At 35.9% G+C, this 27,918-nt stretch overlaps 1 protein-coding gene across 1 annotated transcript in view; it reads left to right on the top strand.

The window, feature by feature from the left end:
• Positions 1-229: 229 nt before the first annotated feature.
• The window catches only part of C6H1orf185 (chromosome 6 C1orf185 homolog), a 50,531-nt gene continuing 22,842 nt past the window's right edge, over positions 230-27,918 (top strand). The window contains exons 1-3 of the mRNA XM_044945025.2: positions 230-3,779; positions 15,790-15,895; positions 21,139-21,274. Of these exons, the coding sequence (XP_044800960.1) occupies positions 3,683-3,779; positions 15,790-15,895; positions 21,139-21,274 (339 nt within the window). The 5' untranslated portion in view covers positions 230-3,682. The remainder of the gene's footprint in view (positions 3,780-15,789; positions 15,896-21,138; positions 21,275-27,918) is intronic.

Genomic DNA, 27,918 nt, shown 5'->3' with positions numbered 1-27,918 from the left:
CTCCCTACAGACATGCTTCACAACAAGAGAAGCCACAGTAATGAGAAGCCTGCATACCACAACTAGAGAGTCACCTCTGGTTAATCACAACTAGAGAAAGCCTGCACACGTCAAAAAAGAGCCCGTGGGCCACAGCAAAGACCCAGTGCAGCCAAAAGTAATAAATAATTTTTGAAAAGAAAATAAGATTTGATTTGTCCATCTTTTTTTTTTTCTTTAATTTATTTTTGGCTGTGCTGGGTCTTCACTGATGCACAGGCTTTGCTGCATGGGCTTTTCTCTCATTGTGGCAAGCGGGGGTTACTCTAGTTGCAGTGTGTGGGCTTCTCAATATCAAAACAGTAGTCTGTCTTTCAACTCATGAGCAAGGTATGTGTCTCTATTTAGATCATCCTTAATTCCTCTTAGCAATATTTTGTAGTTGCCTATGCACAGGTTTTTCACATCTTTTATCAGATTTGTGCCTAAATATTTCATATTTTTAGGTTTCCCAGGTGGCTCAGTGGTCAAGACCCACCTACCAATGCAGGAGATGCAGATTGGAGTCCTGGGTCAGGAAGATCCCCTGAAGAAGGAAATAGAAACCCACTCCAATATTCTTGCCTGGGCTATCCCATGGACAGAAGAGCCTGGCGGGTTACAGTCCACGGGGTTACAACAGAGTTGGTCACAACTTTTCATACTTTTACACTGTTGCAAATGTCAATTTTTGAACATTTCAATTTCCAATAGTTTTTAATAGTATATAGAAAGACTGTTTTCTACTTTTTTAAAAAAATTGTATTTTATTGTGGTAAGAACACTTAACATGACATCTTTCCTCTTAAATTTTTAAGTGTGTAATACAGTACTATTTTCTATAAGCACAATGTTTTACAGCAGATCTCTAGAACTTATCTATCTTGCATAGTTAAGATTTTATGCCCGTTGATTAGCAACTCACATTGCCTTCCTTCCTCCAGCCCCTGGAAACCGCCATTCTGTTCTTTAATTCTACGAGTATGATTGTTTTATATACCGAATATATGTAAGACGAATCACACAGTATTTGTCCTAATATGATTAATTTATTTAACTTAGGCTAATATCCTTCAGGTTTATCCATGTTGTCATATTTTTCAGGATTTCCTTCATTTTAAAGGCTGAATAATATTCCATTGTGTGTGTGTATATATGTATACATATATATGCATATGCTTCATTTTCTTTATCTATTCATATATTGATAGACATTTAGGTTTTATCCAATTTTAGCTATTACTGAGCATTAGAGTACTCATAACCTTTTTGAGATCTTATTTTCATTTCTTCTTGATAAATATCCAAAAATGAGATTGTTGAATCCTATGGCAGTTCTGATTTTAATTTTTTGAGGAATGTGCATTCTGTTTTCCATAGCAGCTGCACCATTTTGCATTTCAAGCAACAGTGCACAAGAACTCCCAATTTCTCTGCGTCCTCTTTTATGTTGTTGTTGAAAACCATTCTAACAAGTGTGAGATTATATCTCATTGTGGTTTTGATTTGCAGATCCCTAATGGTTAGAAACATTGAGCATCTTTTCATATGCCTATTGGCCATTTATGTGTTTTCTTTGGAGAAATGTCTATTCAAGACTTTAGCCCATTTTAAGGTGGGTTCTTAGTTCTTTTGCCACTGAGTTGTAGCTTTTATATTTTGGAAATTAACCTCTTATGGTTTGCAAATATTTTTCCCATTCTCTGTTGCCTTTTCACTCTGTTGTTTTCTTTGCTGTGCAGAACCTTTTTAGTTTGATATAGTGCCATTTGTCAATTTTTGCTTTTGTTATCTATGCTTTTGGTGTCATATTCATGAAATAATTGCCAAGGCTGATGCCATGAAATATTTTTTTCTGTTTTCTTCTAGGAGTTTTACAGTTCCAGAAAACAGTTGATTTTTGAGTATTGTCCTTATATTCTGCAGTCTTATTAAACTCACTTAATTGTTTTACTGGTTTATATAAAATTGTGCAGGATTTTCTACGCATGTGATAATGGTCTCTGTATGCCTTAGTCAATTCAAGCTGTTATAGCATAATACCACAATCTGGATGTATAAACAACAGAATTTTATTTCGGTTGTAGAAGCTGTAAATTTGAGATCAGGGTGCTTAAACGATCAAGTTTTGTGTCTAGTGAGAGCCCTCTTCTGGCTTCTTGCTTTGTCCTCAAATGGTGGAAGGGGCTAGGGAACTCTGTGGGATCTTTTTCTTAAGAGCACTAATCTTATGTAAAGTTTAAAAAATAAAATAAAATAAAAAAAAAAATAAAAATTAAAAAAAAAAAAAAAAAAAAAGAGCACTAATCCCTTCACAAGGCTTCCACTCTCATGACCCAACCAGATCTTGGAGGTCCCGCCACTTAAAACTATCACATTAGGCATTAGGATTTCAACATATGCATTTGAGCAGCACAAAAACATTCAGACCAAAACAATGAGAATATAACACTTATTTTTTCCCTTCTTAATCTAGATGACTTTTTCCTTTTTCATGCCTACTTGCACTGGCTAGAACCTTCATTGCAGTGTTCAATAGAAGTTGTAAGAGTGGACATCCCTTTACTGATTTTAGGAGGAAAGCATTCATTCTTTCACTATTAAGTCTGATTTTTTAAATAAATGACCTTTATCAGCCTGGGGAACCTGATAACGAGGATTGAGACACCCTTCTGCCTAGTTTCTGAGATCTTTAAAAAAAAAAAAAAGAAATCAGGAATAAATCTCAAAAATTTTCATGTCTAATGACATAGATCCTTATTGATCACATGGATTTTCTTTTCTAATTTGTTAATATGGTAAATTGCATTGATTTTTTAAATGTAATCCAACCCTATTTTCTTGGGATAGACTCCACTTTGTCACCTTTTTAATATAATGTTGGATTTAATTTGCTAAAATATTGTTTAGAATTTTCCTTGTTTATAGGTACATTTTACATCTATGTTCAGTTTGTAACTTCCTCTATTTCTCTTTCTCTCTTTTATTCCTAGTTTTTGTATAGCCTCATAGGATGAATCAAAAAGAATTCTCTTCAAATTTTTGAAGCAGTTCTGTAGAATTAGTAATAATTTTTTCCCCTTAAGTGTTTGGTAGAATTTACCAGTGAAGCACCTGGACATGGAGTTCTTCTTTATAAGAATTTTAACTACAATTTCAGTTTCTTGAAAAGATATGTGTCTATCTATGTTATCTGTTTCTTCCTGAGTGAACTTTGAAAACATATCTTTTAAGGAATTTTCTCAGTTGTTAAATTTATTAGTATAAAATTATTCATAATATTGCCTTATTATTCTTTTAATAGCTATAGAATCTGTAGTAATGTCACCCCTCTCGTTTCTGATACTGATAATTTGTGTCTTTTTTCTTATTAGTCAGTCTAGCTAGCTTATCAATTATATAGATGTCAAAGAACCAGCTTTTTGTTTCAGTGATTTTCTCTATTGTTTTTCTGTTTTCTATTCATTGGTTTCCATTTGGTTTTTAAATTTTTTTTTCTGTTTTCTTTGGGCTTAATTTACTTATTTTAGTTTTTAAGAGTGTTTCACATTTTCCCCTAATAATACATTTTTTAGTATTGGTTTTCCCCTACATATTGCTTTATTGGCATCCCACAAATCCTGATATGTTGTGTTTCATTTTATTTGGGTTGAGTGTTCTGTAAATGTCAATTAGATCAATGATGACACTTGGTTTCCAAAGTCTCCTTGGGATCATCTCCATCCCAGCCAAGCTTAAAGGAAGAAAGATTATGGAGAAAGGTATGTGGGAGGTTTTTATGACATCACTTTCATTCAAATTCCATTGATTAGAACTCAGTCACATGGCTTCACCTAATGGTATGGGAAGCTGGGACATGTAATCTAGTTTTTACATGGGAAGAAGAAAATACACTTGGACAAACAGCCAGAAATCTCTTTGTGTTTTCTGGAAGAGCTTGTATAAGATAAGAAATATTTGTATCATGGGTATACAGTAGAAATTATAAAGTTATTGGGGCCTGCTCTTTTCTTTGGGGGAAATTTTGTAACTACTGATTCAATTTAATGGATACATGTTCATTTAGGTTTTCTATTACTTCGAGTCATTATTTGTAAGTCACTTTATAGGTATATATAATTTAGTGTAAGTTTTAGAATATACTAGCATAAATTTGTTGAAAGTATTTTATTTTAATCTCTGCTATAACTGTAATTATATTCTTTCTTCATTTTTGAAATTGTTTACTTGTGCCACCTTTTAAAAAATTTAGTTACTAGACATTTCTTAATCTTACTAGTCTTTTCCTAAAATCTTAATTTTTTTCACTAATTTCTGTTCTTTTTTATTTCCTTCCTCTGCATTATTTAGGCTTACTTTTCTGGTCTTTTTCAACTGGTAATTTGAATACTAAGTTCATTATTTTTCACCTTTTTTTTCTAACACAGCATTCAGGGCCATACATTTTCCTGGAATTGGTCGTCAGCTTTGTTGCCGCAAGCATTTATATTTAAGTTCAGTTCAGTCACTCAGTTGTGTCAGACTTTGCGACCCCATGGACTACAGCACACCAGGCTTCCCTGTCCATCACCAACTCCTGGAGCTTACTCAAACTCATGTCCATTGAGTTTGGTGATGCCTTCCAACCATTTCATCCTCTGTCATCCCCTTCTCCTCCTGACTTCAATCTTTCCCAGCATCGGGGTCTTTTCCAGTGGGTCAGTTACTCACATCAGGTAGCCAAAGTACTGGAGCTTCAGCTTTAGCATCAGTCCTTTCAGTGAATATTCAGGACTGTTTTCCTTCAGGATTGACGGATTGGATCTCCTTGCAGTCCAAAGGACTTTCAAGAGTCTTCTCCAACACCACAATTCAAAAGCATCAATTCTTCAGCACTCAGCTTTCTTTATAGTCCAAATCTCACATCCATACATGACTACTGGAAAAACTATAGCTTGACTAGACAGACCTTTATTGGCAAAGTAATATCTCTGCTTTTTAATATGCTATCTAGGTTGGTCATAACTTTTCTTCCAAGGAGCAAGCACCTTTTAATTTCATGGCTGCAGTCACCATCTGTAGTGATTTTGGAGCCCAAGACAATAAAGTCTGTCAGTGTTTACGTTGTTTCCCCATCTATTTGCTATGAAGTGATGAGACCAGTATTTATATATAATGCTTCATTATTGATTAGTCTTATGTATTTCCAAGTTTCCATTGATTTCTTCTTTAATGCATAGTTATTTACAGTGTGATTTAAAATTTTCCAAATATGGGAACTTTTCTTAGAGTATGTGTTAGGTTACTAATATAAAATTAATTGCATAATTGTCAGAGAGTGTGGTATGTGTAATAATGATTCTATAAAACTTGTTGAGTCTTACTTTATGGTCTGGTATACACACGCTGTTTGAGATGTCTTCTTTACTATGTTAGTAATTCCTTCCAGCATTATCTTGTTTATTCCTTATTCTAATTCTCTGAGACAGATAATATGACTCCTATTTTTCAAATAATAATGTTAAAATCCAATCAGTATAAATAACTCTTCCGAGTTCATAGATCTAGTTAGTTTCTATTCAGTCAGAGCAGCCAACAACCAAAAAAATTGGTGTGATCAGCTTTTTATGCCAGGTGCATATGAAGCTTACTAATAATTTCATTATAAAATTTTAAACCTCAGGATGAAGATTCATTCTTACTTCAGTGACCTTTTATCCCTCACTTGGTGCCTCAAACAATATCTCACATATATGGGTTTTCAATAGGCATTTGTTGAATTGCAGTAAATCTCAGACTGAAATCTGAAACCCTAAAAGAGTATAATAAAGAGGTAATTTGTGAATACTCAAAAAATAAAATTGAACATTCAATTCTGGAATCACTGCAAAATATAATTTGAAAATACTCCCGGCACAAAGGTATAGTAATTCTAATTAAAGATATTAGGCATAGATACAGATATGTTACATCTACATCTGATGTCTGTATGTATCTATGCTCTTTATATATCTATGTATAGCCCTATTTAGATATGTGAAAGGATACAGCTAGATCTTTCTCTGGAAGGATAGATGGACTGAGGAAGTTGAGGAAGAGGGACCTGTAAAGGCAATAAAATTATAAACAAAGAAAAGGGAAGAAAACCAAGTGAATTTAGGTTACTTATGCCCAGGTAAAAGAGTGAGAATGGTCAATAGTGACGTTTCAATTTTGTGTTCATGAAGTTATTAATGACCTTGGAAATAGAACTTGTGAAGTAGAAATTCTCATTTTAAGAGTTTTGGCTGAAAATGGTTAAAAAAAAAAGGATCAATTGTAAGCTATAGCTTAATGTTCATTGAGAGTTTTGTTTACCGTAAGATGAAAGAATCATACCCTAGTTTAAGATAATATCTGGAAATTTATCTCTTACTCAATCTGTAAAATTCAGCTCTGGTGTTCCCTTAGAAACTGTTCCAGCACTTGGTCAAACTGCTTCTGTTGTCTTCTTGTTGTTCAGTCGCTCAGTTGTGTCTGACTCTTTGCTGCCCCATGGACTGCAACACGCCAGGCTTCCCTGTCCTTCACCATCTCCCAGAGCTTGCTCAAACTCATGTCCACTGAACTGGTGATACCATCCAACCATCTCGTCCTCTGTTGTCCCCTTCTCCTCCTGCCTTCAGTCTTTCATAGCATCAGGGCCTTTTCTAATGAGTGAACTCTTCATATCAGGTGGCCAAAGCATTGGAGCTTCAGTTTCATTATCAGTCATCCCAATGAATAGTCAAGGTTGATTTCCTTTAGGATTGACTGGTTTGATCTCCTTGCAGTCTAAGGGATTCCAAAGAGTCTTCTCCAATACCACAATTTGAAAGCATCAATTCTTTGGCACTCAGCCTTCTTTATGGTCTAACTCTCACATCCATACATGACTACTGGAAAAACCATAGCTCTGACTAGACGGGCTTTTGTCGGCAAAGTAATGTCTATGTTTTTTCAATATGCTGTCTAGGATGGTCATAGCTTTTCTTCCAGGGAGCAAGCATCTTTCAGTTTCACGGCTGCAGTCACCATCTGCAGTGATTTTGGAGCCCAAGAAAATAAAGTCTGTCACTGTTTACAATGTTTCCCCATTGATTTGCCATGAAATGATGGGACCAGATGCCATGATCTTCGTTTTTTGAATGTTGAGTTTTAAGCCAGCTTTTTCACTCTCCTTTTTCACCTTCCTCTTCACTTTCTGCCATAAGGGTGGTGTCATTTGCATATTGGAGGTTACTGATATTTCTCTTGGCAATCTTGATTCCAGCTTGTGCTTCATCCAGCCTGGCTTTCACATGATATTGTGCTGTCAAGATGTTACTATCATAACAATTAGAATATTATAATGAATATTCTATTTAAATGTTGTACCCTTCTGATTTTAAAGTCTATGACCATGTGTTACTTATCTTTGAATCGCCAGTTCTTGTCAAGGACTTGAAAATGGAAAGTTTTCAAAGCATGTTTTATGAGACTATGTAACTTTTAAAAATTTTTTCTCTTATCTTTTTATAGATCTTTCTGTATCTGTATTTTGTATTTATTTCTTCCACTATAATGCCTATAATACCTTTTAATTGCACTTATTCTTTTTCACATATATGACCTTCCTACTAAACAACATACCTAAGGACTTCCCTGGTCATCCAGTGGTTAAGACTTCATGCTTCCACTTCAGGGTACATGGGTTCAGGCCCTGGTCAGGAAACTAAGATCCTGCATGCCGCTTGGCACAACCAAAATAAGAAAAAAAAAATCCCACATACCCATATTACAATTTTTGTACTAGCATCTAGCACAGTGCCTATCATTTATTCATTGAATAGTCAATCATCTATGAGTAACCAGCCATTATTCTAAACTCATAGAATACCAGTGAAAAAGACTTATCTTCAGTTGAAGACAGACATTAGACAGTAAACTAATAAATAAAGAACCTCCAAGTCATACTTTATCTGTAAAACAATCTGTAAAATGATAAGTCTTGATTCTGTTATTCTTAAAATCCCCTCTTGCTTTGGAGATTTAGTCAATATATAGTTTTAAGAAACACCATATGTAAAGGTTGAAGAAACAAGGTGATGTAATAAAGTGACTGTTGAATGTGAGGAGTCATTAGATAGCATACTTAAAGGACAGAGTCAAGAAGTAAAATTACAACCTTTACATATGGTGTTTCTTAAAACTATATATTGACTAAATCTCCAAAGCAAGAGGGGATTTTAAGAATAACAGAATCAAGACTTATCATTTTACAGATTGTTTTACAGATAAAGTGTGACTTGGAGGTATTAGAAAATATGTAATTTGTCTTTCTGTTGGTAAATTGATTTGGGGAACTTTTATATTCTTTATACCTCATTGGAATTCCTCTTGAGATGTAAACGGCCCATTGACACCAAGGACTAGAATGGTGTTTTACTAATTACAAAAATGATAAAAAGGAAGGCAGAGATCTTCAGTAGGAGAAAGCTACTACGTAGATTATAAAACAGTGATAACAATAGAGAAAGTCCTACAAGGAGACTTGTACTATCTAAGTAAAGGAATCAAGAATCTTATATGAAGATTAAAAATTTTGTTCCTGATTTTTCTAAGATACTCATGGTAGAAAATCTAAATGTACAGAAAAGTCTGGAGTAGAAAATTATAACTAAGCCCTTACCACAGAAGTAGCCAGTATTAGCCAGTATTGATTATTTTCCTTATACGAGTATGTTTCTCCCTTTTTCCTCTCCTTTTTTTTTTTACAAAATTGAGGTCATTGTTTATATTTTTTACATTTGAGATAACCAGAAAGGTAAAAAGAAAGGCACAAAGAATAACAAACATTTTCATGCAATTTTCTACTAAATAAAAATTTTTTGGTTATGTAAACTTCAAATTTTTAATCTTTTAAGGAAATCTACAGATAAAGCCTTAAGTTTATATTCAATCCACAGTCCCATTCCTATCATCTCCTCTCCAGATGCAATTAATATGGTGTATTTTAATATTTATATCACACTTTTAAAAAAAGTATTATTGATGTTTTCTTTTAACGTACATAAATGGAATCCATATGATTATTACAAATGAATATAAATTTATGGAAATTGCCTTATTCACTGAACACTAGGTTTTCCAGTTCTGCTCATGCTGATACATATGTATCTAGTTTATTCATAGGTGTTAAGCTTGAGTTTTCACTGAACACACCTATGTAATCAGCACCTAGTTCAAGAAACAGAACGTTAATTACTAGCATTCCTGAGCTCCTTCTGATGTCTGTCTTTGCCTCTTTTGCTCAACATTATTTATGAAATTATCCACTTTGTTCTGCATAGTTGTAGTCTACTCTTTCCCATTGGTATATATTTTGTTTCCTTAAATCAATTAAACTTTTAAAATTTATCCATTAACTATTGATGGGCCTTTGCGTAGTTTCCAGTTTGTGTCTCTGTCAACATACAGACACAAAAGTGATGCTGTCAACATTCTAGTATATAATTTTGTGAAAATATATATGTACTTCAGTTTGGTATGTGTCTGAGATTTGCTGCGTCATAGGGTATGTATGCTGCCAAGTCGCTTCAGTCGTGTCCAATTCTGTGCGACCCCATAGATGGAAGCCCACCAGGCTCCCCCGTCCCTGGGATTCTCCAGGCAAGAACACTGGAGTGGGTTGCCATTGCCTTCTCCAATGCATGAAAATGAAAAGTCAAAGTGAAGTCGCTCAGTCGTGACCGACTCTTAGGGACCTCATGGACTGCAGCCTATCAGGCTCCTCCGTCCATGGGATTTTACAGGCAAGAGTACTGGAGTGGGGTGCCATTGCCTTCTCCTAGGGTATGTATATGTTCAGCTTTATTTTTTTTTAATTTTATTTTATTTTTAAACTTCACATAATTGTATTAGTTTTGCCAAATATCAAAATGAATCCGACACAGGTATACATGTGTTCCCCATCCTGAACCCTCCTCCCTCCTCCCTCCCCATTCCATCCCTCTGGGTCGTCCCAGTGCACCAGCCCCAAGCATCCAGTATCGTGCATCGAACCTGGACTGGCAACTCGTTTCATACATGATATTTTACATGTTTCAATGCCATTCTCCCAAATCTTCCCACCCTCTCCCTCTCCCACAGAGTCCATAAGACTGTTCTATACATCAGTGTCTCTTTTGCTGTCTCGTACACAGGGTTATTGTTACCATCTTTCTAAATTCCATATATATGCATTAGTATACTGTATTGGTGTTTTTCTTTCTGGCTTACTTCACTCTGTATAATAGGCTCCAGTTTCATCCACCTCATTAGAACTGATTCAAATGTATTCTTTTTAATGGCTGAGTAATACTCCATTGTGTATATGTACCACAGCTTTCTTATCCATTCATCTGCTGATGGACATCTAGGTTGCTTCCATGTCCTGACTATTATAAACATTGCTGCGATGATATGTTCAGCTTTAATAATAGTGACATGAACACTTTTCCAAAGCATTATATAAAATTATGCTCCCACCAACAGTGAATGAGAATTCAGGTTACTCTGACTCCTTGACAACATTTGATATTTTCTCTCTTTTTCATTTTAGGCATCAAGTTGTCATATTAACTCACTGTGGTTTAATTTGCACTTCTGTGATTATTAGTGAAGTTTTCATATATTTATTGCTCATTTAGATATTCTCTTTTATTATACACTTCAATATTTAGTATTCATACTTAACTGTTTTTCTAATAAAATCTAAAGATATTCATTGCCTCTGTTAGATAAGGAAGGACCTTAGCAATTTTTTAAATTACTATTGTTCCCTTGCTTATTGATTGTATGCCTTTGAGCAAGTTACTTAACCTCATTTTTGCCTCATCTGTTTCCTCATCTCCAAAGTGGGGACATAGAGCTGTTGTGAGAATTAAATGAGCTAATACAAACACTTTGAGTAGTGCCAAATACTGTTATATAGTATTTGCTCTATAAGTAATATGTTGTTATTACTGTTGTTATTCATGAAGGGGGATATAGCAGGGGAACAGAATAGAAAGTCCAGAAATAGACTGACACTAATATAGCTAATTGATTTTTTTCAAGTGTACAACAAAAACTCTATGAAGAAAGCATAGTCTTCAACAAATGATGTTGAAACCACTGGATATGTGTATGCAAAAAAAAAAGACCTTGACGCCTATCTCACTCCTTATGCAAAAATTAATTCAAAATGAATCAGAAATTAAATGTAAAACATAAAACTGAAAATATTTTATAGGAAAACATAGAAGAAAAACTTTGTTACCTGGATTAGATATTGTGTTTTTAGAGAAGGACCCATAGCACAAGTCATTAAAAAAAATTGATAAATTGGTTTCACTAAAATTTAAGTTTTGCTTTGTGAAAGACACTATTAAGAGAATTGAAAAGACAGTCTGCAGCTGGGAGAAAATATTTGCAAACCACACATCTGACCAAGAACTTGTATCCAAACTACATAAAGAATTTTAAAAATCTGCCAAGATTTGAACAAACACTTCACTAAAGAAGATATGAATGACAAATAAGCATGTGGAAGGATGCTCAGCATAACTGACTAAGGAAATGCAAATTAAAACCACAGTAGGATACCACTGTGTATCTATTAGAATGGCTAAATGAAACTGACAATACCAAGTGGTTGCAATGTTACAGAGCATGTGAAATTGTTGTATAACACGGTAGGAAAGCAGAGCAGAATGGCCACTTTGGAAAGCAGTTTCGTAGTTTCTTATAAATTTGAATATATACTTGCTACTGAATTCAAAATTTATGTTCAAACAAGCACCTGTATGCAAGTATACAGTATGCCTTATTCCTAACAACCCTGAACTGGAAACAACCAGATGTCTCTCTTCTGGGAAATAAACTGTGGTCCATCTATAAAATGGAATGTTCAGTCTCTCAGTCATGTCCAACTCCTTGCGACCCTATGAATTGCAGCACACCAGGCCTCCCTTTCCATCACCAACTCCCGGAGTTCACTCAGACTCATGTCTATCGAGTCGGAGATGCCATCCAGCCATCTCATCCTCTGTCATACCCTTCTCCTCCCGCCCCCAATCCCTCTCAGCATCACAGTCTTTTCCAATGATTCAACTCTTCGCATGAGGTGGCCGAAGTACTGGAGTTTCAGCTTTAGCATCATTCCTTCCAAAGAACACCCTGATGGTAGAGAGTGAAGAGGAACTGAAAAGCCTCTTGATGAAAGTGAAAGAGGAGAGTGAAAAAGTTGGCTTAAAGCTCAACATTCAGAAAATGAAGATCATAGCATCTGGTCCCATCACTTCATGGGAAATAGATGGGGAAACAGTGTCAGACTTTATTTTTGGGGGCTCCAAAATCACTGCAGATGGTGATTGCAGCCATGAAATTAAAAGACGCTTACTCCTTGGAAGGAAAGTTATGACCAACCTAGATAGCATATTCAAAAGCAGAGACATTACCTTGCCAACAAAGGTCCGTCTAGTCAAGGCTATGGTTTTTCCAGTGGTCATGTATGGATGTGAAAGTTGGACTGTGAAGAAAGCTAAGTGCCAAAGAATTGATGCTTTTGAACTGTGGTATTGGAGATTCTTGAGAGTCCTTTGGACTGCAAGGAGATCCAACCAGTCCATTCTAAAGGAGATCAGTCCTGGGTGTTCTTTGGAAGGAATGATGCTAAAATGGGATGTTAGTCAGAAATAAAAAGAAACTACTGATACATGCAACAACACGGATGAATCTTGAATGCACTGGTGGTAGTTTAGTTCCTAGGTCATATTCCACTCTTGAGAGACCATGGACTGTAGCCCACTACGCTCCTCTGTGCATAGTATTTTCTAGGCAAAAGCACTGGAGTGGGTTGTCATTTCCCTCTCCAGGGTATCTTCCCCATCCAGGAATGGAACACTGGTCTCCTGGATAGTAGGCAGATTTTTTACCGTCTAAGCTACATGGAAGCCCCCTCGAGTACATTATGCTAAGTTTAAAAAGCTAGACTATTTCAATTTATATGAAATTCTGGAAAAGGCAAAAGTATAACGATAGAGAATGGGGATGGAAAATAATCAGTAGTTGCCAGCAGTTTGTTCTTGACCTCTTAAGAGGATGTTCAAGGAAATATTTTCGGGTGATAGAAGTTTTCTGTAACTGGGTTGTGATGGTGATTAAACACTTTTTATATTTGTCAAAACTTACAGAATTGCATACACACAGTGAATTTTACTATGTGTAAATTGAAAAAAATTTTAGAAGAAACCTTCTTAAGCTGTATCTCTGAATATTGCTTCCCTTCTACTTCTTTATTTTCTCTTTGGGGACCCCTGTTAATTTTTTGTTTTTTATTGAAGGATAATTGCTTTAAAGAATTTTGCTGTTTTCTGTCATACCTCAACATGAATGAGCCATAGGTATACATATATCCCCTCCCTTTTGAAACTCCTTCCCACCTCCCTCCCCATCCCACCATTCTAGGTTGATACAGAGCCCCTGTTTGAATTTCTTGAGCCATATAGCAAATTCCCATTGGGTATCTATTTTACATATGGTAATGTAAGTTTCTGTGTTACTCTTTCCAAGTTTTATGCTATATGTTCTTCATCTTTTCTGTCTCATAATTTATCATATTTTTCACTTTTTTAATGTAATTGGATGGACTCTCAGTATTACCTTTCATTTAATTAATTCTTTGTGTTTAAAGAAGAGTTAAATCCATCTTAAAATGTTTAATTTTATAATTTCCATGATTCTTCCTTGGTCCTTTTTTGAGTTAGTCATTCACTCTGCCAGAAGACGACTTGGTCTAGTTATTCTCTTATTGATTTTCTTTGCTTCTTCTAGTTAATTCCTCTTCCAGATCTCAGAGCTTAGATGCCTGTGGTTGAAGCTACTAATTATTTCTCTGTATAGCTTTTCTTCTTTTGTCCATAAAAATATTTATCTTATATTTGAGAATAACTGTATCTTTTAAGTTTTTTTTTAAATATCGGTTTTATCTACTTGCTTTTATCATTTAATACTATCTGATATTTCCTTATACCACTATACCTATAATTCTCAACTGAGGGTAACTCTGCCCCTCAGAATACATTTGATAATACCTGGAGATATCTTTGGCACAATGCACACAACAGTCCCTCAGACAAAGTATCTGATCCAAAGTATCTATACTTTTTTCATATATAACACCATCATAATTTAATTGACTCCCTATATGGGTATTGTGGAGAAGGCAATGGCACCCCACTCCAGTACTCTTGCCTGGAAAATCTCATGGGCGGAGGAGCCTGGTAGGCTGCAGTCCATGGGGTCGCTAAGAGTCAGGAACGACTGAGCGACTTCACTTTCACTTTTCACTTTCATACATTGGAAAAGGAAATGGCAACCCACTTCAGTATTCTTGCCTGGAGAGTCCCAGGGACAGAGGAGCCTAGTGGGCTGCTGTCTATGGGGTCACACAGAGTCGGACACGACTGAAGCAACTTAGCATATGGGTACTGGGTTTTTTTTCCCAATATTATATCACTTTGATAAATAGTACTATATAACTTTTTTACACCATTAAGTAATCCCCAAATATAGATATTTCTGAATCCAAAGAAAACTAAGGTTTGAGAGGCACTATCTAGGAAGTTGAAAATTACTTAGAAAACAAGTCTTTATCATGTTGTTCCCATAGTGGAACTTATAATATACGTTCACACATAAAGATCTTCTATTAGTTTTACTTTTAAACTCCTTCCCCCCACCCCAAATATACTCCTAAGTTGTCTTGCATGCGTGCATGCTCAGTCACTTCAGTCGTGTCCAACTCTTTTTGACTGTAGTCTGCAAGGCTCCTCTGTCCATAGGACTCTCCAGGCAATAATATAGGAGTGAGTTGCCATGCTCTCCTTCAGTAAGTTGTCTTAAGGTCCTTCAAATTCTATACAGCCTTCCTTGCTTTATGCTTACATAGCAGATTTCAGAATCTTAATGAATGCTTTACCAACCTAACTGTAAATATATCATGCTTTCTTTAGTCTTAATTCTTTTTAACAAGACCAGTATTAAGATGTTTGGTATCAGGGATATGATAATAGATAAGAACAGAGGACTGCCTTTAATTTGCTGCTTGACCTAACTTCTCTTGCTTCTCTCACGTGGTCTTCAGTTTTATCATATGTAAAATGAAAGAGTTATATCATCTAATTCCCATAGGCTTTTCCACTTATAAATCAGTGATATGTTATTATTTACATTGCTTTTATTTGCCTTTTGGCTATGACCCTTTACTGGGATAGAGATAAAATGTTTAAAGATTTCTAAGATCTTGAAAAATTCCTCATATTTGGCCTTTACTATCCTTATCTCCCTCCTGGTAGTGATTGATAATAAAAATCTTAAAATGGAAATTGTCTTATGTTGGAGAACTACAAAGAATGGTGCTGGAAAAATAGCATAAAAACTCACAGCTGGATTGGAAAGGGAAAAAACTAGATAAGAAAAAAGGGGGTAATAGTTGTATAAAACAGCAACAACAACCTAGGTCTCAAATTTTAGCAGGGTCAAAGAAATGTGCCCTAGGGCCTAATCTTCATTAGCCCCCATGTAATTCTCAAACTCAGGATCTTGAAATTTATTAGAATTACACAGGACCAGAATTCAGGTCCCCCAACCTTCTAGTTAATATCTTAAACACTACACTATGTAATACCATTTGAAATACTATGGCATTTAATTTTACATAGAGAATGAAGATACATGCATGAAATAATCTTTTATAATTTATTTGTATAGGTTTTTTTAACCACTTAACCTATTTTCTGGCTGCTGGTGCTGTTACTTTGGGAATTGGTTTCTTTGCTTTGGCATCAGCCTTGTGGTTCCTGATTTGCAAACGAAGGTAAGATTTATTAGAGCATTTAACTTTTCTCTTTTAAAAATTTGATGAAAGATTTTCTCAAATGATATTAAACTTAAATAACTATAATGGTATTTTATAATTTGACTGGGGAGAAAACTACTTGTTTAAAGTAGCCTGAGCAGATAAGTCCTAGTAGTATAATAGTCCGAGTAATATAGTAGCAATCCTCATGCATGAAAATTTTAAGGAATAATGAGATGTGTTTTATTCTGTAGAAGACATGGGTTTGAATTATAATAAAAGGCTAGAAAATTTTTTTAATTTTTGATTACTAATTTAGAGATTAAAAAAGTTACTGAAAGAAAAAGACTCTCTTCCTTTAGGAGATAATTTAAGAAAAGAGCTGACAGAATGCTCTGGTATGGTCTAAGTGTAGTCTTTTTCCAGAGATGGAAATAAGAAACTTGATACCTCAGTTCCTTTCACCCCTAAAATTTGGTGTTTTTCATTATTTAATTGGTTTGGTATTTGCTTTGGCTCATGTTAAAAAATGCAATTTAATCTTCCCACACACTCTTCCAGTATTTCCTATTTCAGCAAATGAATATATACTGTCTACTCACTTGCATAAATCAGAAAACCAGAAATTATTCACTAATCCATTCTTTCAACAAATATTTATTGGGTGCCTGCCATTGTTCAGGGTACTAAAGATACAGTTGTGAACAAGTCAGATAAGGTTCTTATTTCATAGACTTGCACTGCCACTGAGAGGAAACAAATTAACAAAGTGGTGGGGAGAATGTCTCTTCCAGTGAGTAATATTTAATCTGAGATTTGGCTTAAAAAAGGAGCCAGACATGTGATAACCCTGTGCAAGAGCTTTTCCGTGCTAATGGGATAATAAGTACTGGGATTTCAAGTGGGAATGATCTTGGTATTGTTCAGTAAATAGAAAGTGTGAATAGATCAAGTGAGAGGGAAATAATGATGACATTAAAGAGGTAGATAGGGGTCAAATTACAAGAGTTTGTAGGCAAGAACATGAAATTTAGGTTTTATTATTTCTGCCATCAGAAGGTTTTAAGCAAGAGAATGGCATTATTATCATTATCACAGCTAAAATCAGATGTCTACTATATACTATTCTAAGTGCTTTATATGTTCTTATCTCATTTAGACTTCATAGCAGCCCCATGAAGTTTCAGTAATATTACCCCCACTTTAAAGACTACAGTGCCACCTATAGATGATTTACATTTTAATAACACTTAAAAATTTGAGATACAGATTTTAAATATATAATGAGGAATTTCAACAAATATATTCCCATGTAATCACAACCCCATTGAAGACACAGAACTTTTCCATCATCCTGTAAGGATCTCTAATCCTCTTTTCCAAGAGTTATTCCCCACTTCCCACCCAGAAGCAGTCATTTTTCTGGTTTTTATCACCATAGATAAACTTTACCCATTTTGAACTTTGTATAAATGGACTTTTTACGTTTGTTTTTTTCACTTAGCATAATATTTTTTAGATTAATTTATGCTGTTGAGTTTATCTTTTCATTCTTTTCATTGTATAAATATATCTCAGTTTGCTTTTCCATTTTTCAGTTAATGGACATTTAGGTCATTTCCAATTTTTAGCTCTTAGGAATATGGCTGCTATGAACATTCTTCTATAAATCTTTTTGTACACGTGTTTTTAACTTCTCTTGGGTAAATACCTAAGAGTAGAGTTGCTGGATCATGTGATTAGCTTTATAAGAAACTGCTAACCAGTTCTCCAAGGTGGAATTACACTCCCATTCAGCAAGGTATGAGAGTTTTAATTCATATTTTTAAAAGATTTTTCTTACCTCTCTCTGACTTCTATATTTTAATGGAGTAAGAATAAAATCTGAGAGGCAAGTTAGGAGGCTATTGCACAGTCCAGATTAAGGATGACAGTGTCTTAGACTAATATGGAAACAGAGGATATGAAAAAAAAGAAGGAGTTGGATTTGGGATAATTTTACAGGTAAAGTTAGGAGGTCTTGTTGATGGATTGGATGAGGCAAGGAACGAAAAGTGAAATGGCAGAGATAATGCTAACACCTACATTTTTACCATGAGTTAATCATGCCATTTACTGAGATGAAGAGGTAATGAGGGAGACAAATTGAGGGAATGGTGATAAACTAGGAGTTGTATTTTGGATGTAAATTTGAAAGCCTATGAGACATTGAGGTTAAAATGTTAAATAGACAGTTGAATATACATGTATGAACTTCAGGAGAGAAGTCAGGGTTAAAGACTTAGGTTATCAATGTATGGAGGGTATCTACAGTCATACAACTGGATGAGACTAAGCAGGGAGTGATTTTTGAAAGAGAAGACTGTATGACTATTCTCTTCAGCTCACCAACATTTAGAAAGCTAGAAAAAGAGCAAGAAGAATCAACAACATCTGAAAAGGAAAAGCAGAAAAGTGTGTGGTATCAAGGAAGTCAAAATTAGAAAATGTTTTAAGAAAGAGGTGATGACCAGTTATGTTAAAGGTACTTAAGAAGTTGAGAAAAATGAGGATAGAGAAATAATTTTTGGATTTAGCAGTATAGAAGTTACTGGTAGCCTTGAATAGTTTTGGTAGAGTGATGGGTTCAGAAACATACTTCTGAGTAACCAGGAGGTGAGAAAATTGAAACAAATGCATACATTCTTTTAAGAAGCATTTTTTTTGGCAGTGGTGTGTAGAGGAGTTGCTAAAAGGGGCAGAAAGTGGAAGAAAATGTGAGGTCAGGAAGAATTTTTTTTAAACATCTATTTTAAGAAATTATTTATCTTTGGTTGCACAGGGTCCTTGTTGCTGTGCTTGAGCCTTTCTCTAGTTGCCACTCCTGTTGCAGAGCACAGGCTCTAGGCACACATGCTTCAGTAGTTGCAGCTTATGAGCTCTAGAGCCTGGACTCAATAGCTGCGGTGCACGGGCTTAGTGGCTCTGCAGCATGTGGAATCTTCCCAGACCAGGGATCGAACCCATGTCCCCTGAATTGGCAGGTGGATTCCTATGCACTGTCCCACCAGAGAAGTCCAAGGAAGGATTGTTTTGTTCTTCCTCGAAACATGGAAGGCATGTATGATATCTCCTCCTCTCTTTCGCACCCCTACTAAACTTGAACCATCACCATGTTCTATTTATTTTACCTCATAAATTGCTCAGATCTATCCATTTCTCTCCAGTACCTTTGCCACCACCTAATCCCCCACATAGACTCTTGCAGTAGGAGTTATAACTGACCTTTACCTGACCGTTACCTTCACTACTGACATCATTTAATCTCTTCTCCACACTTCAGCCAGATATTTTCCAAATGCAGATCTGATCAAGTCACCCTGCTTCCACCCCCATCCCACTGTGAAGGACATTCCAGTGATTTTAGGATAAAGAGAAAACAATATGACTTTTAAGGCCCTACATGGTCTCCCCATGCATATTCTCAAATTTCATTTCCCACTTTCCCTCTTGCTTTCTGTACTTCTGCTACTCTGTCCTATGTGGCCACTACGTCTTTGTACTTGATATTCTCTCTGACTAGAATGTTCTTACTCCTACATCTCCCCTCCTCCACTCATTCTATCTAATAAGTGCTCCCATTTCTTCAGATGCCTAATCCAATCATTTCTTCCTCAGAAAAGCCTTCCCTGACCTTTCCAATCAGGTTAATTCCCTTTCTTATATATACACAGAGTAGCAGGTAGTTTTCCTTGATAATACTTTCCATAGTTGTAAGCTTTTCATTTTCTTGTGTTTGTTTTATTACTATCGGTCTTCATTGCTAGTGTTTAAGCTCCATGAGCACAGTGACAGTTCCATGAGGGTAGGGGCTGTGCTTTTTCTCCCCTGCCACTGTATATAACACCCAGCATAATGCCTGGCACATAGTAAGTACTCAGTATATATTTGCTAAGTAAATTGAATTCAATAAGTGAATGGATTTTAATTGTTAATACTGTATTAAGTAACATAATATGATCTCTTGAATTAATTTGGAAAATTTCTAGTACCTCAGAAAAAAGAAATGGAAAAATATTTTTAATTAAGTCTAGACTTACTATTATAAACTATAATATATACTTAACTGTCTTCAATCAGCTGGAGTTTTACTTGCTATTTCATTATTTTAGAAATAATGTGGCTGCATGCATAAAGATTCCACGTATTCTTCCCTTGTAAGTCATTAGTTTCAATTCAGTTTCCTTCTACTTACTTTTGCCAGTTCAGTTCAGTTTAGTAACTCAGTCGTGTCTGACTCTTTGCAACCCCATGAATCGCAGCACGCCAGGCCTCCCTGTCCATCACCAACTCCCGGAGTTCACCCAAACACATGTCCATCGAGTCGGTGATGGCATCCAACCATGTCATCCTCTGTCGTCCCCTTCTCCTCTTGCCCCCAATCCCTCCCAGCATCAGAGTCTTTTCCAATGAGTCAACTCTTCACATGAGGTGGCCCAAAGTATTGGAGTTTCAGCCTCAGCATCAGTCCTTCCAATGAACTTCCAGGACTGATCTCCTTTAGAATGGACCAGTTGGATCTCCTTGCAGTCCAAGGGACTCTCAAGAGTCTTCAACACCACAGTTCAAAAGCATCAATTCTTTGGTGCTCAGCTTTCTTCACAGTCCAACTTTCACATCCATACATGACCACTGGAGAAACCATAGCCTTGACTAGATGGACCTTTGTTAGCAAAGTAATGTCTCTGATTTTTAATATGCTGTCTAGGTTGGTCATAACTTTCCTTCCAAGGAGTAAGCGTCTTTTAATTTCATGGCTGCAATCACCATCTGCAGTGATTTTGGAGCCCAAAAAAATAAAGTCTGACACTGTTTCTACTGTTTCCCCATCTATTGCAGATATTATTAAATATAAAAATGGCCAATGAGTTCCATTCATTTAATTTCCTATGCCATTAAAGGCAGATCTATGAAAAGCCTAACTGACATTAAAGTTGATTATCTCACAGCCAGAGAGAGAAGATTATCAAAAACTAATGGTTGATCTTCAAACTGGAAGTATTAACCCTGTGAGGAGGTAGCTTAATTTACATTCTATGAACAAAATAGGTGTTGTGAAATCAGTAACATATGAGAAGAGAATATATAAGTTGATTTGCACTTTTGAAAGTAAATATGTAATAATATATTCTGATTTTAAACCATTTATGTAGGACTGTTAGAAACAATGATTTTGTTTTATAATACATGTTTAGTAATGTTCTCTATAAAATATTTTTCAGAGAAATATTTCAAGACTCTAAATTTAAAGCAGTTGATGAGAAATGCAGACAAAGACCATCAAAGGCGAAGATTAAATCTCATCCTCAGTGTGTTTTTATTTCTCGTAATTTTCATACTGGAAGATTCCAATCACAGGTAGTGCGTAATATTTTATAGCAATCTTGTCAAATAATTTCTTGTGACACCATGTCATTAGCATTGTTGTCTTTATTTTAATTATCCACTATTGTTTTTAAATTTGAGGGAAAGTAACATGGAGCTAAATTTAAATTACCCAAACTAGTTAGGGTTTACTTTATAGAAAATTGAAAGGCTGAGTGAAAATGTCTCCTGTGGTTGTTTCCCTATATCTCTAGCCTGAGAACCTGTATTCCCCATATTGCAGTTGTTATAGGCTTGAAGATAAATGGCATAAGAAAAGCAAAGCGAAATTGCCAAGCCTATGAAAAGAAAGAAATTTGGAGATAAGAGGATACTCAGATAACCAAAAATCTAATCAAACCAACTAATTGAAATTAAATACAGTTTAACAAGAATTTATTAAGGCTTCATTACATTCTGAGCTCTTGGCCCTCCCTATGGTAAGATATGAACCCTACCTTCAAAGTGCTAGTGTAGTACAAGTGGAAAAGACGGACACATAATTAACTTTCTGTTATATGGCATCAAAATAGTGTTGTATGGACAAAGAAAAACAAGGGAGACACCAGTAGAAATTTAAAACTATGATATAGCTAAACAATGTTTTATTAATGTTTTTGGATTCCATGTCTAATATATTCTTCCTTTTTCTGTTATATTTCTGAGCCTCATCCAGATTGGTGCATATACTGATTATTCATTTTTTTATTATGTGTTCTGTTATACAAATATGTGGTTTATGTTATAAACATTTAATTGTTTTCAGCTGTTTTTTTTTTTTTTTGGAAATTTCCATGGTGAATGTACCTAACATTGGAATCACTGACTCATGGGATTTGTGCATGTTTTATATTATTAGATAAATTCAAGTTATTTTCCAAAGCAGTTCTGTCAACATGTATTCCCCTAAGGCGTACAAAATTGCTAGGATTGCTCCATATCAACAAAAATATCAACTGATATTTTTACACTTCTAAGTTTTTAACAATCTGATGGATGTGTAATTGTATCTCACTATAGCTTTCTCTTAGTAGACTTTATTTTTCCAAGAGGTTTTAGGCTCACAACAAAACTAAGGAGAAAGTATAGCACTCGTATACTCCTTACCCCTACACAAGTACAGCTTCCTCTACTATCAACAATCCTGTGCCAGAGTGGTACAGGTGTTACTACTGGTGAATCTACATTGAAACATCATCACCCAGAGTCCATTGTCTGTTAGGATTCACTCTTGAATCCTACATTCTATGGATTTTGACATGTATGTACAGACAGAAACACACACACACACAGACAGAAAAATAGGGACAGACGGAGAGAGATATGTGGGCAACATTATATTAATAGCATCACACACAACAGTTTTACTACCCTAAAGGTCTTGTTCCATGCTTGTTCAAAGGAAGGATCATCCAACCAGCAGTCATTTAGCTGTTTCCATGTTTTTGCCTTTTCTAGAATGTCGTATAGTTGGAATCAAATAGAATGTAGCCTTTTCAGACTTCTTTTTCTTATTGATATACATTTAAAGTGCTCTCCGTCTTTTCAAGACTTGATATCACATTTCTTTTTGGCAGTGACTAATATTCCATTGTATGGATCTGTTGTTGTTCAGTTGGTCAGTGGTGTCCAACACTTTGCAACTCCATGGACTGTAGCACACCAGGTTTCCCTGTCCTTCATCATCTCCCTAAGTTCGCTCAAACTCATTTCCATTGAGTCAGTGATGTCATCTAACCATCTCATCCTCTGTAATCCCCTTCTCCTCCTGCCTTCAATCTTTCCTGGCATCAGAGTCTTTTCCAGTGAGTTGGCTCTTCACATCAGATGGCCAGAAGTATTGGAGCTTCAGCTTCAGCATCAGTCCTTCAATGAATATTCAAGATTGATTTCCTTTAGGATTGACTGTTTGACCTCCTTGCAGTCCAAGGGACTCTCAAGAGTCTTCTCCAACACCACAGTTTGAAAACGTCAATTCTTCGGTGCTCAGTCTTCTTTATGGTCCAACTCTCGCATCCATATATGACTACCGGAAAAACCATAGCTTTGACTATATGGACCTTTGTCAGCATAGAATGTATGGATCTACCTCAATTTATTTGTCCACTCCCTTACTGAAGGATATCTTGGTTGCTTTCAAGTTTTAGCAAGTATGAGTAAAGCTGCTGTAAACATTCAGTGTGCAAGTTTTTGAGTGGACATATATTTTCAACTTATTTGGGTAACTACCGAGTAACATGATCGCTGAATTAACTGGTAAGAGGTGTTTAATTTTGTGAGAAACTACTGAACTGCCTGACAAAGTGGCTGTACCATTTTGCATACCAACCAGCAATGAATGAGAGTTTCTGTTGCTCTACATCCTCACCAGGACTTAGAGGTGTCAGTGTTGTATTTTCACTATTGTAATAGGCATATACATATAGCTGAGCTATTTCAAATCCTAAAAGATGATGCTGTGAAAGTGTGGCCCTCCATATGCCAGCAAATTTGGAAAACTCAGCAGTGGCCACAGGACTGGAAAAAGTCAGTTTTCATTCCAATCTCAAAGAAAGTCAATGCCAAAGAATGCTCAAACTACCACACAATTGCACTCATCTCACACACTAGCAAAGTAATGCTCAAAATTTTCCAAGCCAGGCTTCAACAATATGTGAAGCGTGAACTTCCAGATGTTCAAGCTGGTTTTAGAAAAGGCAGAGGAACCAGAGATCAAATTGCCAACATCTGCTGGATCATGGAAAAAGCAAGAGAGTTCCAGGAAAATATCTATTTCTGCTTTATTGACTATGCCACAGCCTTTGACTGTGTGGATCACAATAAACTGTGGAAAATTCTAAAAGAGATGGGAATACCAGACCACCTGACCTGCTTCTTGAGAAACCTGTATGCTGGTCAGGAAGCAACAGTTAAAACAGGACACGGAACAACAGACTGGTTCCAAAAAGGAAAAGGAGTACTGCAAGGCTGTATATTGTCACTCTGCTTATTTAACTTATATGCATAATACGTCATGAGAAACACTGGGCTGGATGAAGCACAGCTGGAATCAAGATTTCTGGGAGAAATAGCAATAACCTCAGATACACAGATGACACCATCCTTATGGAAGAAAGTGAAAAAGAACTAAGGAGCCTCTTGATGAAAGTGAAAGAGGAGAGTGAAAAAGTTAGCTTAAAGCTCAACATTCAGAAAACAAAGATCATGGCATCTGGTCTCATCACTTCATGGGAAATAGATGGGGAAACAGTGGAAACAGGGATAGACTTTATTTTGGGGGGCTCTAAAATCACTGCTTTGGTGACTACAGCCTTGAAATAAAGAGACACTTACTCTTGAAAGTTATGACCAAACTAGACAGCATATTAAAAGAGCAGAGACATTACTTGACCAACAAAAGTCCATCTAGTCAAGGCTATGGTTTTTCCAGTAGTCATATATGGATGTGAGAGTTGGACTGTGAAGAAAGCTGAGTGCCAAAGAATTGATGCTTTTGAACTGTGGTGTTGGAGAAGACTCTTGAGAGTCCCTTGGACTGCAAGGAGATCCAACCAGTCTATTCTAAAGGAGATCAGTCCTGGGTGTTCATTGGAAGGACTGATGCTGAAACTGAAATTCCAATACTTTAGCCACCTCATGCGAAGAGTTGACTCATTGGAAAAGACTCTGATGCTGGGAGGGATTGGGGGCAGGAGGAGAAGGGGACAACAGAGGATGAGATGGCTGGATGGCATCACTGACTTGATGGACATGAGTTTGGGTGAACTCCGGGAGTTGGTGATGGACAGGGAGGCCTGGCGTGCTGCAGTTCATGGGGTTGCAAAGAGTCGGACACAACTGAGCAACTGAACTGAACTGAATATTCCATTATGTATATGTACCACAGCTTTCTTATCCATTCATCTGCTGATGGACATCTACGTTACTTTCTTGTCTGGCTATTGTAAACAGTGCTGCGATGAACATTGTGGTACACATGTCTCTTTCAGTCCTGATTTCCTTGGTGTGTATGCCCAGCAGTGGGATTTCTGGGTCCTATGGCAGTTCTATTTCCAGTTTTTAAGGAATCTCCACACTGTTCTCCATAGTGGCTATCCTAGTGTGTATTCCCACCAACAGTGTAAGAGGGCTCCCTTTTCTCCACACCCTCTCCAGCATTTATTGTTTGTAGACTTTTTGATAGCAGCCATTCTGACTGGCATGAAATGGTACCTCATTGACGTTTTCATTTGCATTTCTCTGATAATGAGTGATATTGAGCATCTTTTCATGTGTTTGTTAGCCATCTGTATGTCTTCTTTGGAGAAATGTCTGTTTAGTTCTTTGGCACATTTTTCGATTTGGTTGTTTATTTTTCTGGAATTGAGCTGCATGAGCTGCTTGTATATTTTTGAGATTAATTATTTGTCAGTTGCTTCATTTGCTGTTATTATCTCCCATTGTGAAGGCTGTCTTTTCACCTTGCTTATAGTTTCCTTAGTTGTGCAAAAGCTTTTAAGTTTAATTAGGTCCCATTTGTTTATTTTTGCTTTTATTTCCATTACTCTGGGAGGTGGGTCATAGAGGATCTTGCTGTGATTTATGTCAGAGAGTGTTTTGCCTATGTTTTCCTCTAGGAGTTTTATAGTTTCTGGTCTTATGTTTAGATCTTTGATCCATTTTGAGTTTATTTTTGTGTATGGTGTTAGAAAGTGTTCTAGTTTCATTCTTTTACAAGTGGTTGACCAGTTTTCCCAGCACCACTTGTTACGAGATTGTCTTTTCTCCACTGTATATTCTTGCCTCCTTTGTCAAAGATAAGGTGTCCATAGGTGCATGGATTTATCTCTGGGCTTTCTAATTTGTTCCATTGATTTATATTTCTGTCTTTGTGCCAGTACCATACTGTCTTGATGACTGTAGCCTTGTAGTATAGTCTGAAGTCAGGCAGATTGATTCCACCAGTTCCATTCTTCTTTCTCAAGACTGCTTTGGCTGTTTGAGGTTTTTTTGTATTTCCATACAAATTGTGAAATCATTTGCTTTACTTCTGTGAAAAATACCGTTGGTAGCTTGATAGGGATAGCATTGAATCTATAGATTGCTTTGGGTAGTATACTCATTTTCACTATATTGATTCTTCTGATCCATGAATATGGTATATTTCTCCATCTATTTCTGTCCTCTTTGATTTCTTTCACCAGTGTTTTCTAGTTTTCTATATATAGGTCTTTTGTTTCTTTAGGTAGATATATTCCTAAGTATTTTATTCTTATTGTTGCAATGGTGAATGGAATTGTTTCCTTAATTTCTCTTTCTGTTTTCTCATTGTTAGTGTATAGGAATTCAAGGGATTTCTGTGTGTTGATTTTATATCCTGCAACTTTACTATATGCATTGATTAGCTCTAGTAATTTTCTGGTGGAGTCTTTAGGGTTTTCTATGTAGAGGATTATGTCATCTGCAAACAGTGAGAGTTTTACTTCTTCTTTTCCAATTTGGATTCCTTTTATTTCTCTTGCTGCTCTGATTGCTGTGGCCAAAACTTCCAAAACTATGTTGAATAGTAATGGTGAGAGTGGCACCCTTTTCTTGTTCCTGACTTTAGGGGAAATGCTTTCAATTTTTCACCATTGAGGATAATTTTTGCTGTGGGTTTGTCATATATAGCTTTTATTATGTTGAGGTATATTCCTTCTATTCCTGCTTTCTGGAAAGTTTTTATCATAACTGGATGTGGAAATTTGTCAAAGGCTTTCTCTGCATCTATTGAGATAATCATATGGTTTTTATTTTTCAATTTGTTAATGTGGTGTATTACATTGATTGATTACAGATATTGAAGAATCCTTGCATCCCTGGGATAAAGCCCACTTGGTGATGGTGTATGATCTTTGTAATGTGTTGTTGGATTCTGTTTGCTAGAATTTTGTTGAGGATTTTTGCATCTATGTTCATCAGTGATATTGGTCTGTAGTTTTATTTTTTTGTGGCATCTTTGTCAGGTTTTGGTATTAGGGTGATGGTGGCCTCGTAGAATGAGTTTGGAAGTTTACCTTCCTCTGCAATTTTCTGGAAGAGTTTGAGTAGGATAGGTGTTAGCTATTCTCTAAATTTTTGGTAGAATTCAGCTGTGAAGCCATCTGGCCCTGGGCTTTTGTTTGCTGGAAGATTTCTGATTACACTTTCAATTTCCATGCTTGTGATGGGTCTGTTAAGGTTTTCCATTTCTTCCTGGTTCAGTTTTGGAAAGTGTACTTTTCTAAGAATTTGTCCATTTCTTCCAAGTTGTCCTTTTTATTGGCATAGAGTTGCTGATAGTAGTCTCTTATATCCTTTGTATTTCTGTGTTGTCTGTTGTGATCTCTCCATTTTCACTTCTAATTTTGTTGATTTGATTTTTCTCCCTTTGTTTCTTGATGAGTCTGGCTAATGGTTTGTCAATTTTGTTTATCTTATCAAAGAACCAGCTTTTGGCTTTGTTGATTTTTGCTATGGTCTCTTTTGTTTCTTTTGTATTTGTTTCTGCCCTAATTTTTAAGATTTCATTTCCTCCTTTTCAAGTTGCTTTAGGTGTAGAGATAGGTTATTTATTTGACTTTTTTCTTGTTTCTTGAGGTAAGCCTGTATTGCTATGAACCTTCCCCTTATCACTGCTT

The sequence above is a fragment of the Bubalus bubalis genome, chromosome 6 (assembly GCF_019923935.1).
Source record: "Bubalus bubalis isolate 160015118507 breed Murrah chromosome 6, NDDB_SH_1, whole genome shotgun sequence".
In the NCBI taxonomy this organism is placed as follows: Eukaryota; Metazoa; Chordata; class Mammalia; order Artiodactyla; family Bovidae; genus Bubalus; species Bubalus bubalis.
The sequence above is the reverse complement of the archived record's forward strand: the minus strand, read 5'-3'. Positions and strand labels throughout refer to the sequence as shown.